Source organism: Octopus bimaculoides, chromosome 14 (genome assembly GCF_046866305.1).
Source record: "Octopus bimaculoides isolate indiv1 chromosome 14, ASM4686630v1, whole genome shotgun sequence".
Lineage (NCBI taxonomy): Eukaryota > Metazoa > Mollusca > Cephalopoda > Octopoda > Octopodidae > Octopus > Octopus bimaculoides.
The window spans coordinates 53,358,849-53,383,654 of NC_142941.1; the positions used below are offsets into that span (position 1 = coordinate 53,358,849).

A 24,806-nucleotide genomic window follows, 5' to 3' on the forward strand; every position below is an offset into this window, starting at 1 on the left:
AGCAGCAGGAGATTGTGTGGGACATGGACATGCACACAAAACATTTGTTGTTGTTTAACCCCAGGTCAACATAGGCTGAAACAGTTCCAGGCTGAAAGACATTTCCAACCATGACCATCTACAGCTGGATGCCCTTCCTAACGCCAACCACTCCGAGAGTGTAGTGGGTGCTTTTACGTGCCACCGGAATGACAGCCAGTCAGGAGGTACTGGCAACGGCCACGCTCGAAATGGTGTATTTTACGTGCCACCTCCACAGGAGCCAGTCCAGCGGCACTGGCAATGAACTCGCTCGAATGTCTTAGCACGTGCCAGGAAGGCGACGTTGGTAATGGTCACGCTCAAATGGTGCTATTTATGTGCCACCAGCACGAAAACCAGACAGCTGGTGCTCTGGCAATGATCACGCTCAAACGTTTAAAGAAATATTCTCTCTAAAGAAATATTCTCTCTCTAAAAGGAGGTTTTTCTCAAAACAAGAAAAAAAAAAGACATCATCTTTGTCCCCACCACCACACAGCATGCAAAGCTCATTAACTTTACTAAAGAAAATAATAATTAAACAATATGTCTTTGACTCCCTTTTTTTTTTTCTGTCTTTTTACAGCAACTTACCTCTGCTTTCTGATTACAACAACATTGTTCTTATGAGATTACAGAGCAGCTTACCTCAGAAACCGAGAAAAGAAATCTCTAACACAGGTACATTGTCAAAGAGAATGTTCTGCTTTTTCTTTACACTTAAAGGGGCAGCATGGCCCCAGCTCATGAGCTGAAACCAGTTCAATTCAGTTCAATTCAACCCCAGTATTTATAATTTATTTTAAAACCTGGTACTAATTCCATTGGTCATTTTTGCCAAACTGCTAAGTTACAGGGATGTAAACACACCAACACCGGTTGTCAAGCAGTGGTGAAGGAACGCACACACACACACACACACACACACACACACACACTTGTGCATGTGTGACATTCACCAACAAACATATGCACACACACACACACACACACACACACATACACAGATACACACACACACACACACACACACACAAACATATGCACCACACACAGGTATACACACACACATCACACACAGATATGCACATGCACATACACACACACACAAATACAGGTATACACACACACACCAGTACATGCACACACACACCAACACAGCAACATATACACATACAACACAACGTACACATTCGCACACACACTCACACACACACAAACACCAACATGGACATGCTAACACACACACACACAAACATACACATATACATATACACACACAAATACACATGCACACGCAACACTCACCCATAGATACACATGCACACACACACTCATACACAAGTGGTTTGTCTGTGGCCATCCATCAATGGACAGACAGTCCTCAGTGTCTCTGCTCAGACCTACATTCTACCAAACCTTTGTGGTCATTGATTTTCAGGATATTCTTCATGTTCTTTTGATTGCTTCCATTGTGCCTGGGTTTGAGGCTTTTTTTTTTGTTTCCTTATTCTTTTTCTTCTTTCTTTTATTATTTGAAATTTTAATTTTTTTTATTTTTGCAGTTGTTAAACCATTCAACCTTACCAAACCGGCTTTCAGGAAAGTTCCGATTCCCCAGCCTGTAAGTTAACATGTTACTATATATAGGGAGAGAGAGAGAGACAGACAGATTGGTAGGTAGACAGATAAATAGAAAGAGGGAGAGAGAGAGAGAATGACCGATAGATAGATAGGTAGGTAGGTAGGTAGGTAGGTAGGTAGGTAGGTAGGTAGGTAGATAAAAGAGAGAGACAGATAGACAGAGAGATACACAGACAGACAGAAAGAAAGAGATAGATAGATAGACAGACAGGTAGACAGAAAGAAAGAGATAGATAGACAGATAGATAGATAGATTTAATATGAGCTGGTAGTGGGAACATCTATATGTTTGTGTGTGTGTCTGTGTGTGGTTGTATTTGTATGCAAGAGAGAAAGCAAAAGTTAGAGAGAGAGAGAGTGTGTGTATATGTGTGTAAGTATGTATGTATGTATGTATGTATGTCCTGGGTATCACACTAAACTATATCTGGTGTTGAGACTCCAGTTTAGGAATTCCGAGTCAGCCCTTAATTACCGTTACTCCCAGGCCCATTCTGATCTGGGAACAGTAATACCTGTCAGGGGTCCTGTCTATGGGTTAAATAGATTGTTCCCTAAGGTAGAGGAAGCACCTGTTAATTTTCAACAAATCCATGGGGAAGGTAGCTCTTGTAGGAGAAGAAAGATACTGATGTAAAATAGGGACCAGTCATCTTACAATGCTTGTCACAGGAATCTACTATGATTTCTATTATAGGCACAAGTGTCTTCTACTATAGCCTCGGGCCGACCAAAGCCTTGTGAGTGGATTTGGTAGATGGAAACTGAAAGAAGCCTGTTGCATATATATATATATGTGTATATATATATATATATGTGTGTGGGTGCGTGTGTTTGTCCCCTCCCCATCACTTAGCTGTTCAGCAAAAGAGACCGATAGGATAATTACTAGGCTTACAAAGAGTAAGTCCTGGGGTCGATTTGTTCGACTAACAACTGTGCTCCAGTACGGCCACAGTCAAATGACTGAATCAAGTAAAAGAATATAATGTCATCTTTTTGCGTGACAAGTTTGCTGTATTGGGGGACAATTAACAGGTGAGAGAGTGAAGACCATCCCATCAATGTAGTCAAGGTAGGTAATTCCGACTGAAGAAAAAAAAAAGCACATATTATAAATTATAATTATTAAATATAAAAAGTAAACAAACTCCAAAATTCTTGTAAAAACAGGAATTTATTGCATGGCATTCAGTGTGTATTTCAGGAAATGGCTACTGTATTGATGTTAGGCACAATTTCATCTCGCTTTCAAGCTCGATCTATATATTATGTGTAACGCTATTAAACCCCCATGCTGTGAGTTCAGCTCCATAACACATTAAATATTGCGTCATAAAGGCAAAATGATTTCTGCTTTGCATCAGTGTCATGACAAAGTAAGCAAAGTGTGTGCATGCTTGCATATGTGCATGTGTGCGCATGCGCACGTTTGTGTGTGATATCACATGTGTTGGCCATCTGTTAATTAAATCAGTTTTTAGAGGTATTCTACTTCATCTGAGCGTATAAAATTGAAATAATGAACATGCATTATTGTATTGCACATGTGTGTGTGTATGTGTACATATCTAAATGCAACTGTATATAATATATACAGTTATTTGTATCTAAGGTATTGTATACATGATAGTGTTTATGTTTACATGCATTCATAGGTACAACACATCAACTGTTTTCAATTCCTAGTAATGTTTATATGCATATATTTGTATATTTATTCTGTCTGTCTGTTTGTCTATCTATCTGTCTGTCTGTCTATCTATCTGTCTATCTTTCTATCTATCTACCTGTCTGTTTGTCTGTCTGTCTATCTATCTTTCTATCTGTCTGTCTATCTGTCTGTCTGTCTATCTATCTGCCTACCTACCTGTCTGTCTGTCTGTGGTTTAGAAGTTTGTTTTCTAAACCACATGGTTTTGAGTTCAGTCCTACTGCATGGCATCCTACATCTACCCCCCCCCCCCCCCCAGGTGGGAAACTATACAACTAGTTGTGGTTCATCCCTTACTGCAGAAGCATCTCGTCATGTGACGTAATAAAGGTGTCTCATTAAATGTATGCATGTATGTATGTGTTGTAGTGAAAATGGTACACTCCTTCCCATGTGACAAAGTGGTATGACCCAGCCATTATAAAGTCAGACAGTCAATCGTCGTAGGAAGGTCAGTAGTAGTAGTAGAGTCATTGTAGAAGTTCTCAGTTGGAGTCAGTGTCCGTTATGTGATATATACGAGTTCAAGTCACCGTCAAGGTAGACGTTTCAAAGCTGTTGTCTTGCGGAGCTATCAGTGATAGCAGAATAGATGAGTGAAAGATAATAAGACAAGGAATACCAATACATCATAATAGAATATTACAGTGCTGACGACAACATGCAAGTGGACAAGGATCCACATTATAACAGTGTGTATGTATTTGTATGTGTGTCTGTGTATATATGTTTGTGTGATTGTGTTTCTTTTCCTTCTTTGTGTGCAGTGGTTGTAAATAAGCATCACAGCCGTACAAATGGTGTCTTTCATTTCCAATCTTCCATGAAAAGCAAAATATGTTCAGCCATAGAGAAATGTTATCTTGCATTGGAAACAGGTGAGAGAGAGAGAGAGAGAGAGAGAGAGAGTATCAGGTAGAGCGTCCAACCATAGAAAATTTGTCTCATCAAATTCCATCTGACCCATGCAAGCATGGAAAAGTGGACATTAGAACAATGCTGATGATGATGATGTGTATGTGTGTGTGTGTGTACACATATATATGTGTGTGTGTACGTATAAATTTAATGTTGCAATATATACTCTACTGTTTTCTTTTGATATTGCAATGTTAATGTCACAATAACTATGAAGCAAATTAAAATACGTGTGCAATTAAACATCTAAATTGTAATAGGAACAACCCACTCTATACATAGGAATTTTTTAATTATGGATAATTATTTTGATATATATAATACAGATCATCATCATCATCATCATCGTTTAACGTCCGCTTTCCATGCTAGCATGGGTTGGACGATTTGACTGAGGACTGGTGAAACCGGATGGCAACACCAGGCTCCAATCTAATTTGGCAGAGTTTCTACAGCTGGATGCCCTTCCTAACGCCAACCACTCAGAGAGTGTAGTGGGTGCTTTTACGTGTCACCCGCACGAAAACGGCCACGCTCGAAATGGTGTCTTTTATGTGCCACCCGCACAAGCCAGTCCAGGGGCACTGGCAACGATCTCACTCGAAAATCCTACGGGAGCCAGTCAGGCGGTACTGGCAACGGCCACGCTCAAAATGGTGCATCTCATGTGCCACCCGCACAAGAGCCAGTCCAGGGGCACTGGCAACGATCTTACTTGGCTTGCCGGGTCTTCTCACGCACAGCACATTTCCAAAGGTCTCGGTCAGTAGTCATCGCCTCGGTGAGGCCCAATGTACGAAGGTCTTGCCTCACCACCTCAGCCCAGGTCTTCCTGGGCCTACCTCTTCCACGGGTTCCCTCAACTGTTAGGGTGTGGCACTTTTTCACGCAGCTATCCTCATCCATTCTCACCACATGTCCATACCAGCGCAATCGTCTCTCTTGCACACCACAACTGATGCTTCTAATGTTCAGCTTTTCTCTCAAGATACTTACACTCTGACGGGTATTCACATTGACATTACACATCCAACGGAGCATACTGGCTCCAAAATATATTATAGATATGTACACAGACATATATGTATAGATATGTATATATATGCTGGTGGCACATAAAAAGCACCATCTGAACGTAGCCGATGCCAGTACACCTTGACTGGCTCCCATTCCAGTGGCACATAAGAAGCACCATTCGAATGTGGCTGATGCCAGTGCCGCCTGACTGGCTCCCAATGGTTGGCATTAGGAAGGGCATCCAGCAGTAGAAACATTGCCAGATCAGATTGGAGCCTGATGCAGCCACTGGCTCTCCAGACCTTGGTCAAACTGTCCAATCCATGCCAGCATGGAAAACAGATGTTAAACAATGATGGTGATGATATATATATATATATATATATATATATATATATATATATATATATATATATATATATATATATATATACATACATATATGTACATGCATATACATATATATGTATGTATATTTGTATGTGTGTGTACATGTTTGTGTGGGTGTATGCACATGTGTATGCACGTGTGCGTAAGTGTTTGTGTATAAATAAATATCTATTGTTTCCCTGATATTTTTGCATACTGTCTCACAATGATTAAGCCTTTTGTTGACAAATTATTCTATTAATACCTTCTGCTTACCCTGAGTAATTTATTCATGGGACATTCCTGGTGGCTGTGTATATCAGTTGTATGTATGTTTGTATGTGTTTGTGTACATACAAAGAAGAGAGAGTGTGTGTGCGACTGTTTGTTTGAATAAGTCTACATGTTTTTGTGTATATATATGAGAGAAAAGAGAAATATGAATGTGTGTATGTGTAGATGCTGTGCGGGTGATTGAATGTGTGTGTGATAGAGAGGGGGGGGGGAGAATCAGACAAACAGAAAGTAGATAGTTTCTGTGCATTTATATGAGCGTGTTTAATATATGAGCCAGAGAGAGAGAGAGATTATACTTATGTGTAAGAGAGAGAGGAGAAAGGGGGAGACACAGAGAAAGTGAGATAGTTTGTATATGTCCTTCAGTGTGTGTGTGTGTGTGTGCAAAAGTGCATGTGTTTGTGTGTTCGAAAGTGAGTGGCAGATTATGTATACATACATGTGTGTGTGTGTGAGAGAGAGAGAGAGTGTGTGTGTGTCGGTGTTTGTGTGTAAGAGAGTGAGCATGGGTCTACGAGACTGGATATGTTATTGTATATAAGTTGTGTCGGAGGGGAGGGGTATGAAAATAAAATGGAGAGGGGGTAAGTGTATGTATGTGTATGTGTGTGTGTGTGTATATATATATATATATATATATTTATATATATATATATATATATATATATATATATATTTATATATACACACATCTATATATACATATAAATATATATATATATTTATATATTAGTGTGTCAAGGAAAGGAATGTATTTGCACCTGTGAAGGTATATATACATTTGTGTATGTGTATGTGTGTTTTTACATGTGTGTGAATATATGTGTATATCTGTGTGTGTGTGTATAATGTTTACAGTTTAGTTTGTGCAGATTGTGAAGGTCACATATGTCTTGTGTGTGTTCATATGCTTAGCACTTGTGTGTGTGTGTGTTGTTTTGTTTATATGCAAATGTGTGTTAATTTATGTGTGTGGATGTGTGGTTACAAACGTGTGTATATAAGCATCTACTTAGCATGTGTATGTATATTTTGTATGTATTCTGTTGTTTGTTTTTTCTGCCTATAATTAATTCATTAGTTGCTCTGTCATTTGATAAAGCCATTAATTAACGTTGCATTGTCATGTATTTGTTACTCAGCAATGTCGATTGCTCTAATTGTATGTTATCAACATGTGGTTATTGTTGTTGTTGTTGTTGTTGTTGTTGTTGTTATCGTTGTTGCTCTTTAGGCCCAGGTCAAACCTCATCCAGTAAACCTGTCTTCAAAAGGTTTCCAACCATGACCATCCTGTGTTATGATAAACCAGGAACTACACTGTCCAACTTATTTTTGCTTACTGAAGAGAAGCATCCAGTCATAGAAACCTCTGACTCACCAGGCTCAGTGCAGACCTGTGACTCACCAGGCTCAATGCAGACCTGTGACTCACCAGGCTCAATGCAGACCTGTGACTCACCAGGCTCAGTGCAGACCTGTGACTCACCAGGCTCAATGCAGGCCTGTGACCCACCAGTCTCAATGCAGACTTGTGACTCACCAGACTCAATGCGTACCTGTGACTCACCAGGCTCAATGCAGACCTGTGACTCACCAGGCTCAATGAAGACCTTTGGCTCAAATTGTTCTACCCATGACAGCATGGAAAAAGGCTCTTAAATGCTGCTGCTGTTGACGATGATGATGATAATGAAGGCTGGAGAGAGATTTGGCTGCTATTTTTGGTCAATCAACCTATCGTGTAGAGGCCCCACATTAACTTATACACCATCAAGTTATACAGTAAGGTGGACTAGTCTAACTTTGCATTGTAAAGTTATACAGCAGGATGGACAGTGGACTGGTCTAACTTTGCATTGTAAAGTTATACAGCAGGATGGACAGTGGACTGGTCTAACTTTGCATTGTAAAGTTATACAGCAGGATGGACAGTGGACTGGTCTAACTTTGCATTGTAAAGTTATACAGCAGGATGGACAGTGGACTGGTTTAACTTTACACTTGAGTTATACACCAGCGTGGGCTGGTCTAACTGAGCAATGCTAAGTTATTCACTAATACAGACTGGCTTAACTCTATACCATCAAGTTACTAACAAATATACACTGGTCTAAGTGTACACAGTCAAGTTACTAACTGGTGTAAACTAGTCTAACTACATGCCATTAACTTGCTAGATGATATGCTCTGGTCTAACTGCACACCAACTCGCTAACTAATGCAACAAGTCTAACATTGGTGGTTCTCAATCATTTTAATATCTGGGCCAGATCCCAAATCTGGATATTTTTAGGGGGCCACACCAAAAAAATGTAAAGCACAAGTCAATTAGGGAAGGGAGATTGTCAAGGGCCACCTGAAGAATGCTTGAAGGCCTCATGAGGCTCTGAGAGCCATGATGGAAGACAATTGTTCTAAATGATTATTCAACTTGTTAGAAATAGCAGCCAAATCTCCATCCCACCATAACCTTAAAAAAACAACATATAGATATTGTCATTCAGCAGTACAATAAACTTGAAGAAAAGGATGGGGTGGTCATGGCTGGAATGCCTTTTATCTTATATCTGCTCAATCAGAGCCTACTTGGAAAAAGGAAAAAGCAATAATATCTAACACTTTCTTGTTCACCCTTCCGTTTTCCAACTTTATTTAATAATCCTGTGTTATGTCCCCGTTTCATAATAGCCCTTATTTTTGTATTTTCTAGATACCAAAATTAGGAAAAGCAAAGCCAGTACCAAAAACATTATATGAGGAACCAAGTGAATTCAAAACCCTCTACAGCATCAAGAAGAACAATAAAGTGCTCGCAGAGGTTGGTCTGACTTCCTTCAATTATTGTACTTTCTGTTTTGCAAGAATCATTAAACTTTCTTTATTCCAATTTGCAGTGCTTTTAGATTGCCCCAGCACCTCTTTTAATATATTCGTGGAGACTTTTAAGGACCAGCATGTTGCTCTTGTTACATGACATTAAACAGGTGTGAGGTGATTCTCTTGTTTGATAAGACATCAGTCTTTCGCAGGTTAATTAAGCAATCTCAGATGATTTGGTATCCTATGCTTGTTCAATTAAGCAAACTACTTGAGTTTCATTATCAATATCATCACCACTATCACCACCAACAACAGCAAGCAATACCACCTCCACCACCACCAGCCGTAAAACAATGCCTCAAAAATGTACTCCTCTAACCCATGCTAGCATGGAAAAACAGACATAAAAATAAACAAAGGAATGAACAGTAGCATGCCACAGAGTTAATATAAATTGGTTACCTATGAGCTCATTGTCCAGTGTTCTATAATCTCCACCTGTCCAGCCACACTCAATAATAACTTGAGCTCTTTGTTCTCATTATTTTCATTATCTTCTTATTGACTACTTAATCAGTCCTGACATTGTCAAACAATCAAGACAATTAATTCACCCAAGACTGTTCATGATCCCTTGTATCCATGGTTGGATGATCAGAGCTATTGAATTCCAGTGAAATCCAGCTCTTCTTGCATGCAAACACTATTGATCCTATTCTGTAGACGCCCTTCCTTCCATTTTCCAATCATGTCAACTGAGCCATTTCTGAGATGACCCCCATCAAGGCCATATTTCTAAGTAATCACACTGTCCATTCTTTATTCTTCATCATTATCGTTTAACGTCCACTCTCCATGCTGGCATGGCTTAGACGGTTTGACTGGAGCTGATGAGCCGGATAGCTGCACCAGGTTCTAGTCTGACTTGGCAAGTTGTTTTTCTCTATATATGAAATACTCTTGGCTTGAATACCTTTGTCAGAACAAGGCTGACCAAAGGCTAAACCACAACGCAATGCCAATATACTCTAGTGAGGAGCTTGCCTAAACTAGATCTTTGTGTGGCTGACAAAACCAGAGCTGTTCAAATACTTCAACATAGTAGTTTGGCCTCTGGCCTGGCCTGGTCTGATCTGGTCTGATATGTTAGAATGCCTTCCAGATGCTTCTCTCACACAGCACATAAACCCATATCAGTCGAACATTGAACGTATGATATTCGTTGTGGCAATTCTTCTTATTTCATGAAAATTCAATGTAAATAGTAAATCATTTTTTCTGCTTTCAGCAGCATTATAACTGTTTCCCTGAGAGGACAAAAAAAAAAAATCATCTTTTGTTTCCTTACAGCTGTATGGACAGGGGTAAGGGTGGGAGGGGGGGGGGGGGGTCATCCTGAGTTGGAAAAAAAAACACAAGAAACACTTGTTTGTTTCTAAGCATCTCACCTGACAGACTGTAAAGGTGTGTCTGAGAGTGGTTCTATGTCTGTGTAATTTTAATTGGGAGTAGGTGTTTATCAATCTATCTGTCTATATTTGTGTGTGTGTGTGTATGTGTGTGTGTGTGTGTGTGTATATATATATATATATATATATATATATATATATATGTGTGTATATATATAAGTATATGTATATACACATGTGTATATGCATATACATATGTATATATGTATAAATGTAAGTATGTATATATATATATATATATATATATATATATATATATATATATATATAAATATATATGTATATATCTATACACATGCCACCACCACCACCACCATGTTTACTGGTTGTATTTTATATACTCCCCCCTTTCACTCTCACTCTCTCTCTCTCTTTCACATTCTATCTCCCCACTCTCTCTCATTTCCTATCGCTCCACTCTCTCTCCTTCTTTCTCTCTTTCTCTCCTTTTTATAAAACCTTTCATATACCTGTATAAAATTTTTCCTCCTTTATTCTTGCATGTTTACACATTTGAATCCATATTTCTATTTAAAACATCCTAGAAATGTAACACTGTATATTGATTTTACCATGTTTATGTAGCTACAGGCACTGGTATGGCTGTATGGTCGACAAACCTGTTATGCAATCATGTTGTTTTCGGTTCAATACCATTGTGTGACACCCATGACAAGTGTCTTCTACTGTAAACCTGGGTTGAACAATGCCTCGCGAAAGGTTTTTGAATAACAGAAACTGTGCAGAAAACCTTACCTCGCTTTACCTGTTTCAGCCATTCGACGGTGGCCATGCCTGAGCACCACCTTGAAAGGTTTTAATCAAATGAATTGACCCCAGGATGTTGTTTCTTTTAATAATAATAATAATAATGATAATGAGACTATTGCTTGAGGAGACCTAATGAGTCAAGTACATCAACATCAACATCAAAATTAAATCAAATGGAAATTGTAGTTGTGACCTCCTTGTGTCGGTAGCACGTAAAAAGCACCATCCAAACGTGGCCGATGCCAGCCCCCTCTGACCCCTGTGCCAGTGGCACGTAAAAAAGCACTCACTACATTCTCGGAGTGGTTGGCACTAGGAAGGGCATCCAGCTGTAGAAACGCTGTCAGATCAGATATGTCTTCCCCCCCATCATTGCCTGACAACTAGTAATTGTGTGTTTATGTCTCTGTAACTTAGCAGTTTGGCAAAAACAACTGATAGAATATGTGCTTGACTTTAAAGAAAAAGAAGTATTGGGGTTAATTCATTTAACTAAAATCCTTCAAGGTGGTGCTACAGCATGGCCACTGTCTAATAACTGAAACAAGTAAAAGATAAAAGCTACAATTTATATTGAATTCTGTTATTTGTCATTTGGAAGAATATTTTTGCCATCCTTGGTAATATCAGGAAATACAATAATAATAATTTAACTTTCTATTAAATTTCTTGGTGCTTATACAAAATCATGAAGTGAATACTAATTTTCAAAATAAAAAATATTTATTAACCTTAAAATAAAATTAAGCAAAACAAAATTCTTATTTGCGTACTTGCAATAAATATGTCGATTTTTTTTTTTTCTTTTCCTGTGTCCTTTTTTTCTGAATTTTATCACCATGTTGGCAATTTACTCCCTTGAAAACCCATCTCGGCGAAACTTCATTTAAGAAATTTCTGTTTTTCAGAAAATTATAAGACATTTATTTTGCACCTCTCCTTGCCTTTTAGCTTATACCTGCTTCAGTCATTAGACTGTGGCCATGCTGGGGCATCCACCTTGAAGAATTTTTAGTCAAAGGAATTGCCCCCAGTACTTCTTTTTTCAGCCCGGTATATATTCTCTCAGTCTCTTTTGCCAAACAGCTAAGTTACAGGGATGTAAACACACCAACGCTGGTTGTCAAGCAGTGGTGGGGACCAACACAGACACAAAGACACACCTATATATATATATATATATATATATATATATATATATATATATACAACAGGTTTCTTTCAGTCTCCGTCTACCAAATCCACTCACAAGGCTTTGGTTGGCCCAAGGTTATAATAATCTGTGGCTACGTTCTGAGTTCAAATTCTGCCAAGATCAACTTCGCTTTTCATCCTTTCAGGGTCAATAAATTAAGTACCAGTTGCATGCTGGGGTCGATGCAATCGACTTAAACCCTCCCCCAAAATTTCAGGTCTCATGCCTTGAGTAGAAAAGAATATTGAAGCTTAACAAGTTTCTGTTTTTTTATTGGTTTTTTTTTTTGTTTTTGTTTTTTTTCAGGAGCATCTGAAGGAATTGGCTAACCTTGAACTGAAGTGTGCTGACCCAACACTGAAGGAAAAAACTTACCTGAAACTGAGAGAAATAGAAAACGAGAGAAATAAACTGTTACAATTCAACAAAAAGAAGTGCATCAGTATGCCAAATTTTGAGGTAAACCACACCGTTCTGCTTTCTTTTTTCTTTTTTTCCCCCTTCAAATCCCTCTCATTTGTCTTTTATAAAAAGACTGGAAGGAAAAATTTCAATGTTCTGACATAAACTGTGTCTGAATCTGCAAAAGAAATAATTGAAGAGTCGCAGTTGTAATGCTTGTGGTTAAAGGCCTGTTTGGTTATAATTGGCCAAGGGTTAAACAACCATAACAACAACAACAACAACAACAACAACAACTGCAAGACACAGAGTGAACCAATGGGAGAGCTTGTATTTGTTCACTTGACCTGCAAGAAATATCAGCTAAATCTTCATGCACATCTTTAAAAAAGAAGGAAGAACATGACTATTGTAAGTTTCAGACATACCATCTCTGCAACGAAAGATAAGATGTAAAACTGGGCAAGTTAACCAAATCTAGAATGTCTTTGAAAATAAATCTACAGGGTAAGGTCTATCTTGGAGTACAGGGTAAGATCTAACTTGGATTACAAGACAAGACCTAACTTGGAGTACAGGGCAAGGTCTAACTTGGTGTAAGGCCAAGGATACAGGCATGGCTGTGTGGTTAGGAAGTCTGTTTTGCAAGTACATCTTTTCAGGTTCCTTCTAACCCTGCAGAAAATGTTTTCTGTTTTGAGTTGATTAAAGTCTTCTTAATGAGATTTAGTAAATGACAACTGTACTGAATCCTGTCGAGACCCAATGTTGCTTTTGAACAGTGGATTTAATCCATTGCCCAGTTTAACATCATTGCCTGTCCCTTTGGCCTTTGGTTCTTTTAGGTCATTCCAATCTGTTGCTAGTAATTGGACCCTATTTCTTGATTTGGTGATAACTTACTTCTTTCTATCCTTCCATATGTTCTAGAGGTCCCTAAAAAAGGGTTAATGAGTCCCACTTTTCTTGCTCTCATTTATAAAAAATATAAGAATTTACATGATGTATGAAACATTTATGACATTTTCTAGGGGTCTGTTAGTATTTTGGCTAAGGTTGAGACTTGGGATTCCAAATCTGTCGGAAGGAGGACATTGGAGGAGAAAGGGAAGGAAATTTTAATGTCATGCAAGGGTTGTATTCTGTCGGTAGACACACACACACACCCACAATGAACCAGCAGGAAAGCTTGTACTGGGTTGCTTGACCTTCTAGAAATAGCAGCTAAATCTCCATATATGTCTTTAAAAAAAAAACAAAGACATGAATACTGTAGTTGAAAACATACTATGTCAGACACACATACGAGGGGGTACTGAAAAGTTCCAGGCTTTAAGGTACCACGAAAGGCCTGGCTGGAGGCCCAACCTTCCAAGTTTTTTTACAGGGCTTAGAAAAACTGAACGACCACTGCAATAAGTGTGTGAATCTGAGAGAGGAATATGTCAAAATAAAATCATAATTAACTGATCCTCCTGAATTTTCTTTTACCCAAAGCCAGGAACTTTTCAACACCCCTTCATGTCACCCTTATAACCGCAGTCAACCTAGATAAAAATATCATAAGGTGAGCCCACCCCCCACCTCACTCTTTGCTTCAATTCCACCTTGGAAATATCTAAACTTGACCTTAAATTCATGAAATAACTGTATGTAGGTCATGGTATGTAGGGCTTTTCACTGCCTTTCCCATTTAAGAAAAGAAGGGTGTTGTTTATCTATTAATTTCATATCATTTCATATTAAGCCTATCTCTTATTTCTTATCTTTTATCAGTCTGTCTTTCTGTTTGGTTGTCTCTGATGGTCGTCTCATGTTTCTATATTTTATTCACCAAGGAACAAAACTTGCATTATTATTTTATTTATTTGGATTCAAGTAAATCTCTGCTTCTCCTTTCCTCTTTCTATTGTTTTTCCTTTTCTCTCCTTTTTCTTAATTCCACACTGATACATAAATACATTTGCTTAATAAAGTCTCTTGACTCCGTCTGTCACGAATGACCATGGGTGCACCTAAGAGGTTCCCCTCGGGGGTACAAGTCTGGGCAGAAAGTTGCCTCACCAGCGAACACACAACCTAGGGTTGTTATTATGGAAGACCAGCGGTCGCCCACGCATACCAGCTTTTCCCTCTCCAAGCCACTGATGTTATCCAAGGGAAAAGCAAAGGGGTCGATACAGCTTGACACCAGTGATGTCGCAAATCATTTCTACAGCTGAGTGAACTGGAGTGAACCGTCTACCAAATCCACTCACAAAGCTATTGTCAGCCCGAGGTTATAGTAGAAGACACTTGCCCAAGGTGCCACGCAGTGGGACTGAGCCCAGAACCATGCGATTTGTAAGCAAGCTACTTACCACACAGCCACTCCTACACCTATATATAATATATGTATATATATATATATATATATTTCTGTATAGACTGTTTCAAGTGGTGTACAAATTTTTTATGTAAAAGGAGGTTGTTAGAATTTTCAATAATTGTTTATTTAGTGCTTTCATCTCATTTCAGAGAATCATCAGGAATGTATGTATGTATGTACGTCTGTGTGTGTATTGGAATGCTATTTATTATTCTATTATGTTGTCTAGTGTCTAGTGAGCCTTGGTTGTTAATTTTTCATTGGTTGTACACCATATTAGGCAGGGCTATGGTGTTAAGACAAGAATGACCGCGCTAACATATATTTATGTTTTTGTATATTTGTTTTAACCCAGAAATTTACTTTTTCTTTGTATACAAATATTGGACTTAATGGAACTGACATTCATGAGATAAGAAATGGAAAAGTTAAAAGTCTTCTGTAATGCAATATGTAAGATTATTTATGAAAGTAATTCATAGTTTATTGAAGAGAGAATAAGTAGAAAGGGTGAGATTGCTGCATATTGAGTAGTGTGTACATGGTCTGGCCTTACAAAACAAGGCCAGTCCCTTGTGTCGAACATAAGGAAAAGTAGGTGAGAGACCATCTCATGGAGTAAGGTGACATGACTTTGTGTGGACTACTGGACTGTTCTGGTCTAGGATTCAATTCACCGGTTTTTATGATCCTAGAGAGATTTCCTAGAAGGTTTAAGTAGACTATTTAAGAAGGGGGTTCCAGCTCATTTGGTTACACACCAGCCAGCCTGACTGGCTGAACCATGTTCATGTAGGCATTCATGCCATTTATGGTGACACAATTTTTCATAACTGACATTGCCTTTTATGCCAGAATGCTAGGCTGTGGTCCTGGGCTGAGAAACCACAGTGCAAAAGTTCAAAACTCAACAGAAACCTTACTACAAGTGGAATCATCTACTGTGGGCCTAAATGTAGCTCAGTTCTTCATCTGCATATTTGAAGACATTAGTGGCACTGGACAGGCACGGTGGTCATAATTGATATAGATGAAGAGGTCAGCCTGTATTCTTTAACCCTCAGGATTCTTTTGAAATGATTTTTCTTACAGAATATGGAGTCTTTCTTTGTTATATCTCCAGCACAAGACTAGCTTTCTAGCATACATAGATCATTGTGATATCGTTCTTACACCCATCTTGGTTAACCAGAACTTCATTAGCAAGACAAGTGGAACTTATTTCTGCAGATAATGTCCAGATGAGCACAGCTCGTGCTCTCAACATTGTGGCTGTCTCCTCCTAAAACAAAATGGGGAATAGGCCTGGGTATATAAAAAAAAATCCCCTTTTAGTCTTTCTTTCTCTCTCTCCCTCTCATACACACGCACACAAATATACACAAACACACACTATCATCATCATCATCATCATCACCCTCATAGTTTCCTTCCGCAATTTCATGTATCTCCTGCCACCTCACCCCACCCATCTTAGCAATTAATTCCCCGTTAACTCGTTTTTGCACCATTTAATTGCAATAAATCCACCACAGAGAGACAGAATAATCACATATTTTCATTAACCTACGCTAAGTGTCTCATTGTGTCATTAGTGTGGGTCATTAAAGTAGGGGAGGAGGAGGAAGAAGAAGAAGAAGGCAGGGGAGGAGGAAGAGAAGGAAGAGGAAGGAGGAAGATGAGGAGGTGAAGAAGAAGAAGGCAGGGGAAGAGGAGGAGAGCAGCTTGATAAATTGGTAGTTTTGGTGTTTTATAGGTATATGGTGGAGGGGGTGGGGTGGCTGGCCAGTGGTGGTCATTGTAGCTGCGGTAGGGGTGACAATGGGAGAAAGTGTAGTTGTGGTGGGAGATATGGTGGAGGTGGTGGTCATGGTTGTGCTTGCAGTGATGATGCTGGTGGTGGTGATCTGCTGCTGGTGGGCAGTAGTAATAGTAGTAGTAGTAGTAGTAGTAGTAGTAGTAGTAGTAGTAGTAGTAGTAGTAGTAGTAGTAGTAGTGATGGAAGGGGGTGATGGAGGGGGAGTCATCATGGAGAGTGGTGTTTGTTGTTATGGTCATCTTCATTGTTGTCATTGTTATCGTCTTTGTGATAGCGGTGGTCATGGTGAGGTTGTCCTCATCATGGTGATGATAGTAGTAGTGGTAGTGGTGGCAATGGTCGTGGTGGTAGTGGTGGTGGTAGCAGTAGTGGTGGAGGCAGTGGTGGCGGTGACAGTAGTTGGGTGTTGTCGTTGTGGAGGTATTTATGATGGCGGTGTTAGTGGTGCTGGTGGTGTTGGTGGTGGCTGTAGAGTTTGTGATGGCAGTAATTGTCAGAGAAAATTCTTTGGATAGAACACAGACTTGGTCTTGTTAGAGAAAAATTCTTTAATCAATTAGAATTCGAAATGTCTATAGGATTAGTTCATTATTTTTTTCTCTTATAATTAAGATCAGTTTATTAAAAGCTCACCTTATCTATAATCTATGATGCATTTGTGTATGTGTATGCTTGTTGCACATATACATGTAAGCGTGTGTGTGTGTATGTATGGTGAGAAGCTCTTAGTGAATGGTGTCTGTATCAAAATATAATGATATCTTTTGGTCTATTGTTTCTTATACTGTTTTAGCCATCATCTCTGTGACCTTGCCAATGTCTCTGTTGTCTTATTGTGTTTTGTTGGATCTTCTATAGCTTTTGATGTTGCATCTATGGCCTTGCCTGTGCATCTATAGTATTTCTGTGCATTTACACCTTTGCTTATGCATCTATAGCTTTGTGCCCCTACAGCCTTTCTGGTGCACCTGTAGTCTTACTTGTGCTTCTGTGGCGTTCATATTGCACTGCCTGTTCTAGGATTTTTTTTTTCACCTACAGCCTTTCTTGCATACCTCTAGCCTTTGTGGTGCACCTGCAACTTTCCTTGTGCACCTGCAACTTTGCTGCTACATCTATGGTCTTCCTCATGCTCCTGTGGCTTTCTTGGTGCACTGCTTGTTCTAAGATGTCACGTCTGTATCTACTGTATACTCTGAAGTCCATGTTTTGGCTTGTTTATCATCGTTTGTTGAGATGATGGACGAGACATGAAACTAACCAATAACACATCAAGATATCACATAAATGGGTGATGCAGAATATCAGCAAGTATCGCAGCTAGATATCACATAGATATAATTTGTGACAACCACCATTAATTTAATTCAGTTTGTGTGAATCTAATTCTCATTTGTCTAAAAAATGTCGTTAATCTATGCAATAATATTCTTCTACCTGCAGACTCCAACACCTATTAAGATGACAAAAGCAGCTGTCCTCAGAGAAGGAAAAGTTCATTTAAATGAAGAAGAAGCAGAACTAAAATGGTAAATTCAGAAATTTTTAAAAAGTCAATAGAAATAAAGAATACATCAACCTATTTCCAAAATCATTTTCTCCATAACAAAATACAGTGAATGGCTTTCTTACACATTCAAATATGCCTCAAGCAGATTTGAACTTGTAATAACATTGTGTTTATGCACATCACTGCTTGGCGTTGTCACCCTATATTTTATTTATGGTGAGCCACTGAATTGCACAACCAATCATTGAACAATGGTAAGAATATCATAAGAGATTGACCTGTCTCTCATGTCAGTTTGCAGCACTTCCCTTTCTGGTGTCTGTAGCTGAAGAGGAGATAATCACTTTGAAATGTATGCGTCCAACAGTCTAATTTCGGGGACACTGTGGACTGCCTTGTTGTATTTACACCTATTTGTCTATAGTGGGAAATTTTCTCCATGACAAATTACTGAGAATGGTTTTCTCATGGGGTCAAATAGGCCTCAAGCATATCTGAACTGCTAACAAGCTTGTATTTATACGTTAAGTCTGAATACAAGTTAGTGCGGTCACTGCTGGAACACCCTTCATCATAAGTCTGAAGCTAAGCAACCACAACAACAACAACACTAATAACAACAACAAAAATAACAACACTAATAACAACAACAATAACAATGACAAAGCACTAATCTCCACTGAACTGATTCCTCCCTCATTTAATTGACTTCGTTTATCAAATTAATAAATGAGATCAGTAATGAATTGTTTGCGTAATTGTTCATTTTCACATCCACTGATTAGTAAATCCAACATTTTTTATTATGTAATGTATTGTTGTATTGGTGTAGGCATGGTTGTGTGATTGCGAAGTCTTCTTCCTAACCACATGGTCTCAGGTTCAGTCCCACTGAGTGACACCTTGGACAACTGTCTTCCATTGTAGCCCCAAGATATCCAAAAGCCTTCTGAGTGAATTTGACATACAGAAACTGCTATAAGTCTAACATATGTGAGTGCATATGTGTGTGTGTGCATATATATATATTATCATTATCATCATCATCGTTTAACGTCCATTTTCCATGCTGGCATGGGTTGGACGGTTTGACTGAAGTCTGGAGAGCCAACGGCTGCACCAGGCTCCAATTTGATCTGGCAAAGTTTCTACAGATGGATGCCCTTCCTAATGCCAACCACTCCGAGAGTGTAGTGGGTGCTTTTACATGCCACCGGCACGAGGGCCAGTCAGGCGGTACTAGCAACGACCACATCCTTTTCTATTCTAGGCACAAGGCCTGAAATTTTTGGGGAGGATCCAGTCGATTAAATTGACGCCAGTACACAACTGGTACTTAATTTATCGACCCCGAAAGGATGAAAGGCAAAGTCGACCTCTGTGGAATTTGAACTCAGAGTGTAAAGACAGACAAAATACTGCTAAGACTTTTGCCCAGCATGCTAACAATTCTGCCAGCTTACTGCCTTATAATATGATATAATATGATATCGTATAATAAAATATGATGTATTATGTGTTTAGCTTTTGTTAATAACCTTGAAGCTTAACATGCTTTAAAGATATAACATTGCATTAATAAAAGGCTTAAATTTAAAATAACACATCAAGTATTTGGTGAACCATCAAAGCACCCCATCTTTATGGAACGCTTCAAAATGGTGGGTGGAGGAGGGTAGCAGAATACCATAGTAGAATACCTGTCTGCTGAGGTACCATAAATATTCTGAGAAACTAAATGCAATATTTTGTGAAAGTGGAAGTGTTTGGTTATACTAGTAAAAATATTTATAGCTTAAGTTAACAGATGAAAGCGGCTGTCGGTTTGTGGTATAATCATTAGCATGTTTCTTCCAGACTATGATAGATATATAGATACCAGATTGGAGTCTCTCATCTATTCTTTTTCTGTCCCAGTGTATTTGATGATATATGTGAATGTATATGATTTTATGTGTGTGTAGACCACATCTGTATATAATATGATTGTGTGTGTAGCTGTCTAAAGATCCATGAGTCAGAGCAAAACTGGCACTCATATATTGGTGTACATAATTGTTAAGACTGTTCTTTTCAACCTTTACTCAACTTCTAGTTAGAAGCCAATTGTTAAAATGGCAGTTTTGAGAACATTTTTTTAATAATGATAATAATAATAATAATAATAATAATAATAATAATAATAATAATAATGATGGATTCAAATTTTGCTATAAGGCCTGAAATTTTGGGGATGGGGGGGGGGGGCTAGTCGATTACATCGAGCCTGGTGTTTCACTGGTACTTAACTTATTGACCCCGAAAAGATGGAGGGCAAAGCTGATCTTGGTGGAATAATAATAACAATAATAATAATAATAATAATAATAATAATAATAATAATAATAATAATGATTTCATTTATTTGCCACAAGAGCGAAGAGACAGTACAGCAACAGACGAATCAGAAATATTCTAATTTCTGGTTTGTCTGTCGCTGTACTGTCCTTTTTACATTCTGCCAAAAAATTTAGCAGTGGAATCGTTGTTAATATTTGATCTTTGTTGATGATATGAATATGCTTAAATATCTAACTTGTCCTTTATGCATGAAGTCTATGTGGTCATCTGATGAGAATGGTTTTCTTTGTAATGATGTAATGCTTTCATTGATCAATTAAAGGAGTCACTCGAAACAGCTGTAATGTATTGAAACTTATACATCTTTGTTACTCATTTATATTTTACTCACCTACCCTGAAATCTGCACTTTGGAATTATTTGGAAAGTATCTTTATATAAAGTACTTGTTTGAACAAACAAGAGTGGATTTATTCACTAAGTTGGATCATGCTATCTGCATACACTGCATGAATATCGGGTGGAAAAAATTCTATGTAGAGTTTGATAATCATCTGATATTGTCTGAGTGTGTAAATAAGCTCATCCTAACAAGGGACCTAATTCAACTGAATCTAAATTATATTTCTGTTGGTACTGTTACTGTAGATCTCTCTCTCAGAGATTTAAAAACAAGTTGTTTTTCTCTATATGAGATCAGTGACTGTGTGTCACTTAAAGAATATATATATGAAGATAGCTTCCGTCACTAGCTTGTGGTTAACTCACACTGATGACTGATAACATCCAGAAACCTAGGTCTGTGAGTATCACATAAGGCTAGAGATGGGAGCGATGAGCTCCCTTGCAAATGCTATAAGGACACAGACTGTATTAATATCAATACAGTATTGTATCTTGTGTGTGTGTGTAAATATATAAATATATATAAAAGTAAATATATGCATTTATTCATTTGTATGTTTGTTTTCAAGGCTTGAGGAACTGGAAAAAGGAGGAAAAGAAGACAGGCAGTTTGTGAAATGGCAGAGCACAATGAAAGAACAAGATATGAAACAGTCAATGCTAGAATTGGAGAAGCTACGATTAAAATCGAAAATTATTCGAGAAGATGCCATTCTAGCAAAAGAGAAACTACAGGAGGAGAATCGACGTACAGTGCTGCAATTGAAACAAGAAGTAAGATTCTTCACCTCATATTAATCTCATATGAGATTCTTCAACCTAATGCCCTTCAGACAAATGCCCTTCAGCCTAATGCCCTTCAGACAAAGGACATTAAGTTGAGGAAATCAGTAGAGTTGGAATACCTTACCATCTTTAGTTAATTCTCTTTATGTTTGGAATTCAAATCCTGCCATGGTTCACTTCACCTTTCAACCTTCTAGGATCAATAAAACAGGATATAAGTTAACCTTGGCAAAGCTGGGTGGTTAAGGATTTTGATTTACAAGCACATCTTTGTGTTTGATCTCACTGCCTGATACCTTGAGCAAGTACCTTCATCTATTGCCTTAGATTGGTCAATAATTTGTAAATGACATTCAGATGGAAGAAGTTGTTAGCTTCAGATATCTACGTGACCTGATCAGCAGTGGAGCAGGGCTCTCTAAAAGCATAGTAACCGGAATAAGAACGGGCTAGAAGAAGTTCAGGGAGCTATTATCTCAGCTGGAATTAAAGGGTTTCCCTCAAAGAGTGAAAGGAAGATTGTATGTTACTTACATACAAAGTGAGATCCTATGTGGTAGTGAGACATGAACATTAAACCCTGAAGATTTGTGAAGGCTACGAACAAACAAAGCAAACCCACTTTATTTGATGTGTAATGTTAGTGTACATGAATGATGAAGTACAAATGAGCTGAGTAAAAAAGACTGTGTATAAGGGGAAACAGATGCAGCATGCAAGAGAGATTAGAAGATTACATTAGTATGGTTATGGAATATATATGGATGATGACGGCTGTATAAAGAAGTGTGGGATGCTTAGAGTAAATTTAACTTATAATTGGAGAAAACCCTCAAAGACATTGGATAAAGTGGTAAAGACTGACCTCCAGATGCTGGGCCTCATGGAGAAGATGCCAAGAGACCACAGCGATTGAATACATACAGTGTTTCAGAGAGCTATAGAATCTGTTGCTGGTGCATGTACCCAAGTATGTCTCTGTGTGTGCAGATGCATGTGTGAGTGTATATGTGCCTCATGCCAAAATTTGAAACCACTATTATTATTATTATTAGTAGTAGTAGTAGTAGTAGTAGTAGTAGTAATAGCAGCAGCAGCAGCAGTAGTAGTGGTAGTAGTAGTAGTAGTAGTAGTAGTAGTAGTAGTAGTAGTAGTAGTAGTAGTAAGGTGACAAACTGGCACAATCGATGGTATGTCAGATAAAATGTTTAGTGGCATTTCACCCGTCTACATTCTGAGTTCCAATTCCACTGAGGTTGACCTTTACCTTTCGTCCTTTCAGGGTCAATAAAATAAGTACCAGTTACATACTGGGCTCGATGTAATTAACTAGCTCCTTCCCAAAAAATTCAAATCTTGTACCTGCAACTGAAACAATTATTATTATTATTATTATTATTATTATTAATATTATTATTATTATTATTATTATTATTATTATTATTATTATTATTATTAATATTATTATTATTATTATTATTATTATTATTATTATTATTATTATTATTATCATTATTATTATTATTATTATTATCATTATTATTAGTATAATAATTTTATTGTTATTGTTATTTGCTATTTTTGTTATTTATTTTCCAGACAGAGGAGATGCTGCAAGACTATCTTCAACAACAGCTTGAAGAAGAACAACAATCAAAGTAAGTATGATCTGGTAGGTGCATTCCCAGACATGTAGGGGTCTTGTAGCAGCCAATGCCTAAATTAGTTGGCAGGTAAACTTCCAATCAATGTATATATAAGCACACACATACACAAACACAGAAAACAGGTGTACTATTCAATGCTTTATGAACATGCACGCATTTCATCAAAATGCTATAATAGTTACATAACATTTGTAATAGTTACATAACATGATGTAATCTTGCATTTCATCTCATCAGTGTTCTGCAATATCATCATCATCATTATCGTTTAACGTCCATTTTCCATGCTGGCATGGGTTGGACGGTTCGACTGGGGTTTGGGAAGCCAGGAGGCTACACCAGGCCCCAATCTGATCTGGCAGTGTTTCTACAGCTGGATGCCCTTCCAAACGCCAACCACTGCGAGAGTGTAGTGCGTGCTTTTTACATGCCACCGGCACGGGTCAGAGGGGGCTGGCATTGACCACGATTGGATGGTGCTTTTTATGGGGGGTCACAACTACAATTTCCATTTGATTTGATTTTGATGTTGATGTACTTGACTCAAATATATATATATAGAGAGAGATAGATAGACAGATAGATAAATAGATATATACACACACACATTGTTTTTTACTTGTTTCATTTGACTGTAACCATGCTGTAGCACTACCTTTAGTCGAACAAATCAACTCCAGAACTTATTCTTTATAAGCTTGGTACTTATTCTATCGGTCTCTTAGCGGTTCAGCAAAAGAGACCGATAGAATAAGTACTAGGCTTACAAAGAATAAGTCCTGGGGTCGATTTGCTCAACAAAAGGCGGTGCTCCAGCATGTCCACAGTCAAATGACTGAAACAAGTAAAAGAGTGTATGTATATATATATATATATATATATATATATATATATATAGAGAGAGAGAGAGAGAGAGAGAGAGAGAGAGAAAGAGAAAGAGGGAGGGAGCAAGAGTGAGATAAACAAATGCTTTCATAGTATCATGATATATTGCAGGAAGGTTGTTCAAGAGATTGCAGAAGGTCAAAAAATGGCAAAAGATGCCAAGAAAAAAGTGCATGAACAGAAGAAGAAGATAGGTAAGTTTAGCTTTCTTTTATCTCTACATCTGTTTTATTATTTGGGTATACATACTTATATACATACATACATATATGTCTATATACATATACATATATGTATATGTATATGTATTTATACATATATACATACATATATATCTTTAAAGCACTCTGTTAAATGAATTTGGTTAACGATATATCAAAGTAATC

The 24,806-nt window shown here is 38.0% G+C and overlaps 1 protein-coding gene across 5 annotated transcripts in view; it reads left to right on the forward strand.

The window, feature by feature from the left end:
• The window catches only part of LOC106867705 (cilia- and flagella-associated protein 99), a 169,284-nt gene that overhangs the window by 114,321 nt on the left and 30,157 nt on the right, over positions 1 to 24,806 (forward strand). For all 5 annotated transcript variants that reach the window (XM_089362951.1, XM_089362950.1, XM_089362947.1 and 2 more), the window contains 8 exons: positions 608 to 702; positions 1,587 to 1,645; positions 8,694 to 8,801; positions 12,545 to 12,697; positions 18,271 to 18,356; positions 21,652 to 21,856; positions 23,468 to 23,526; positions 24,532 to 24,614. In XM_089362951.1, the coding sequence (XP_089219077.1) occupies positions 608 to 702; positions 1,587 to 1,645; positions 8,694 to 8,801; positions 12,545 to 12,697; positions 18,271 to 18,356; positions 21,652 to 21,856; positions 23,468 to 23,526; positions 24,532 to 24,614 (848 nt within the window). The remainder of the gene's footprint in view (positions 1 to 607; positions 703 to 1,586; positions 1,646 to 8,693; positions 8,802 to 12,544; positions 12,698 to 18,270; positions 18,357 to 21,651; positions 21,857 to 23,467; positions 23,527 to 24,531; positions 24,615 to 24,806) is intronic.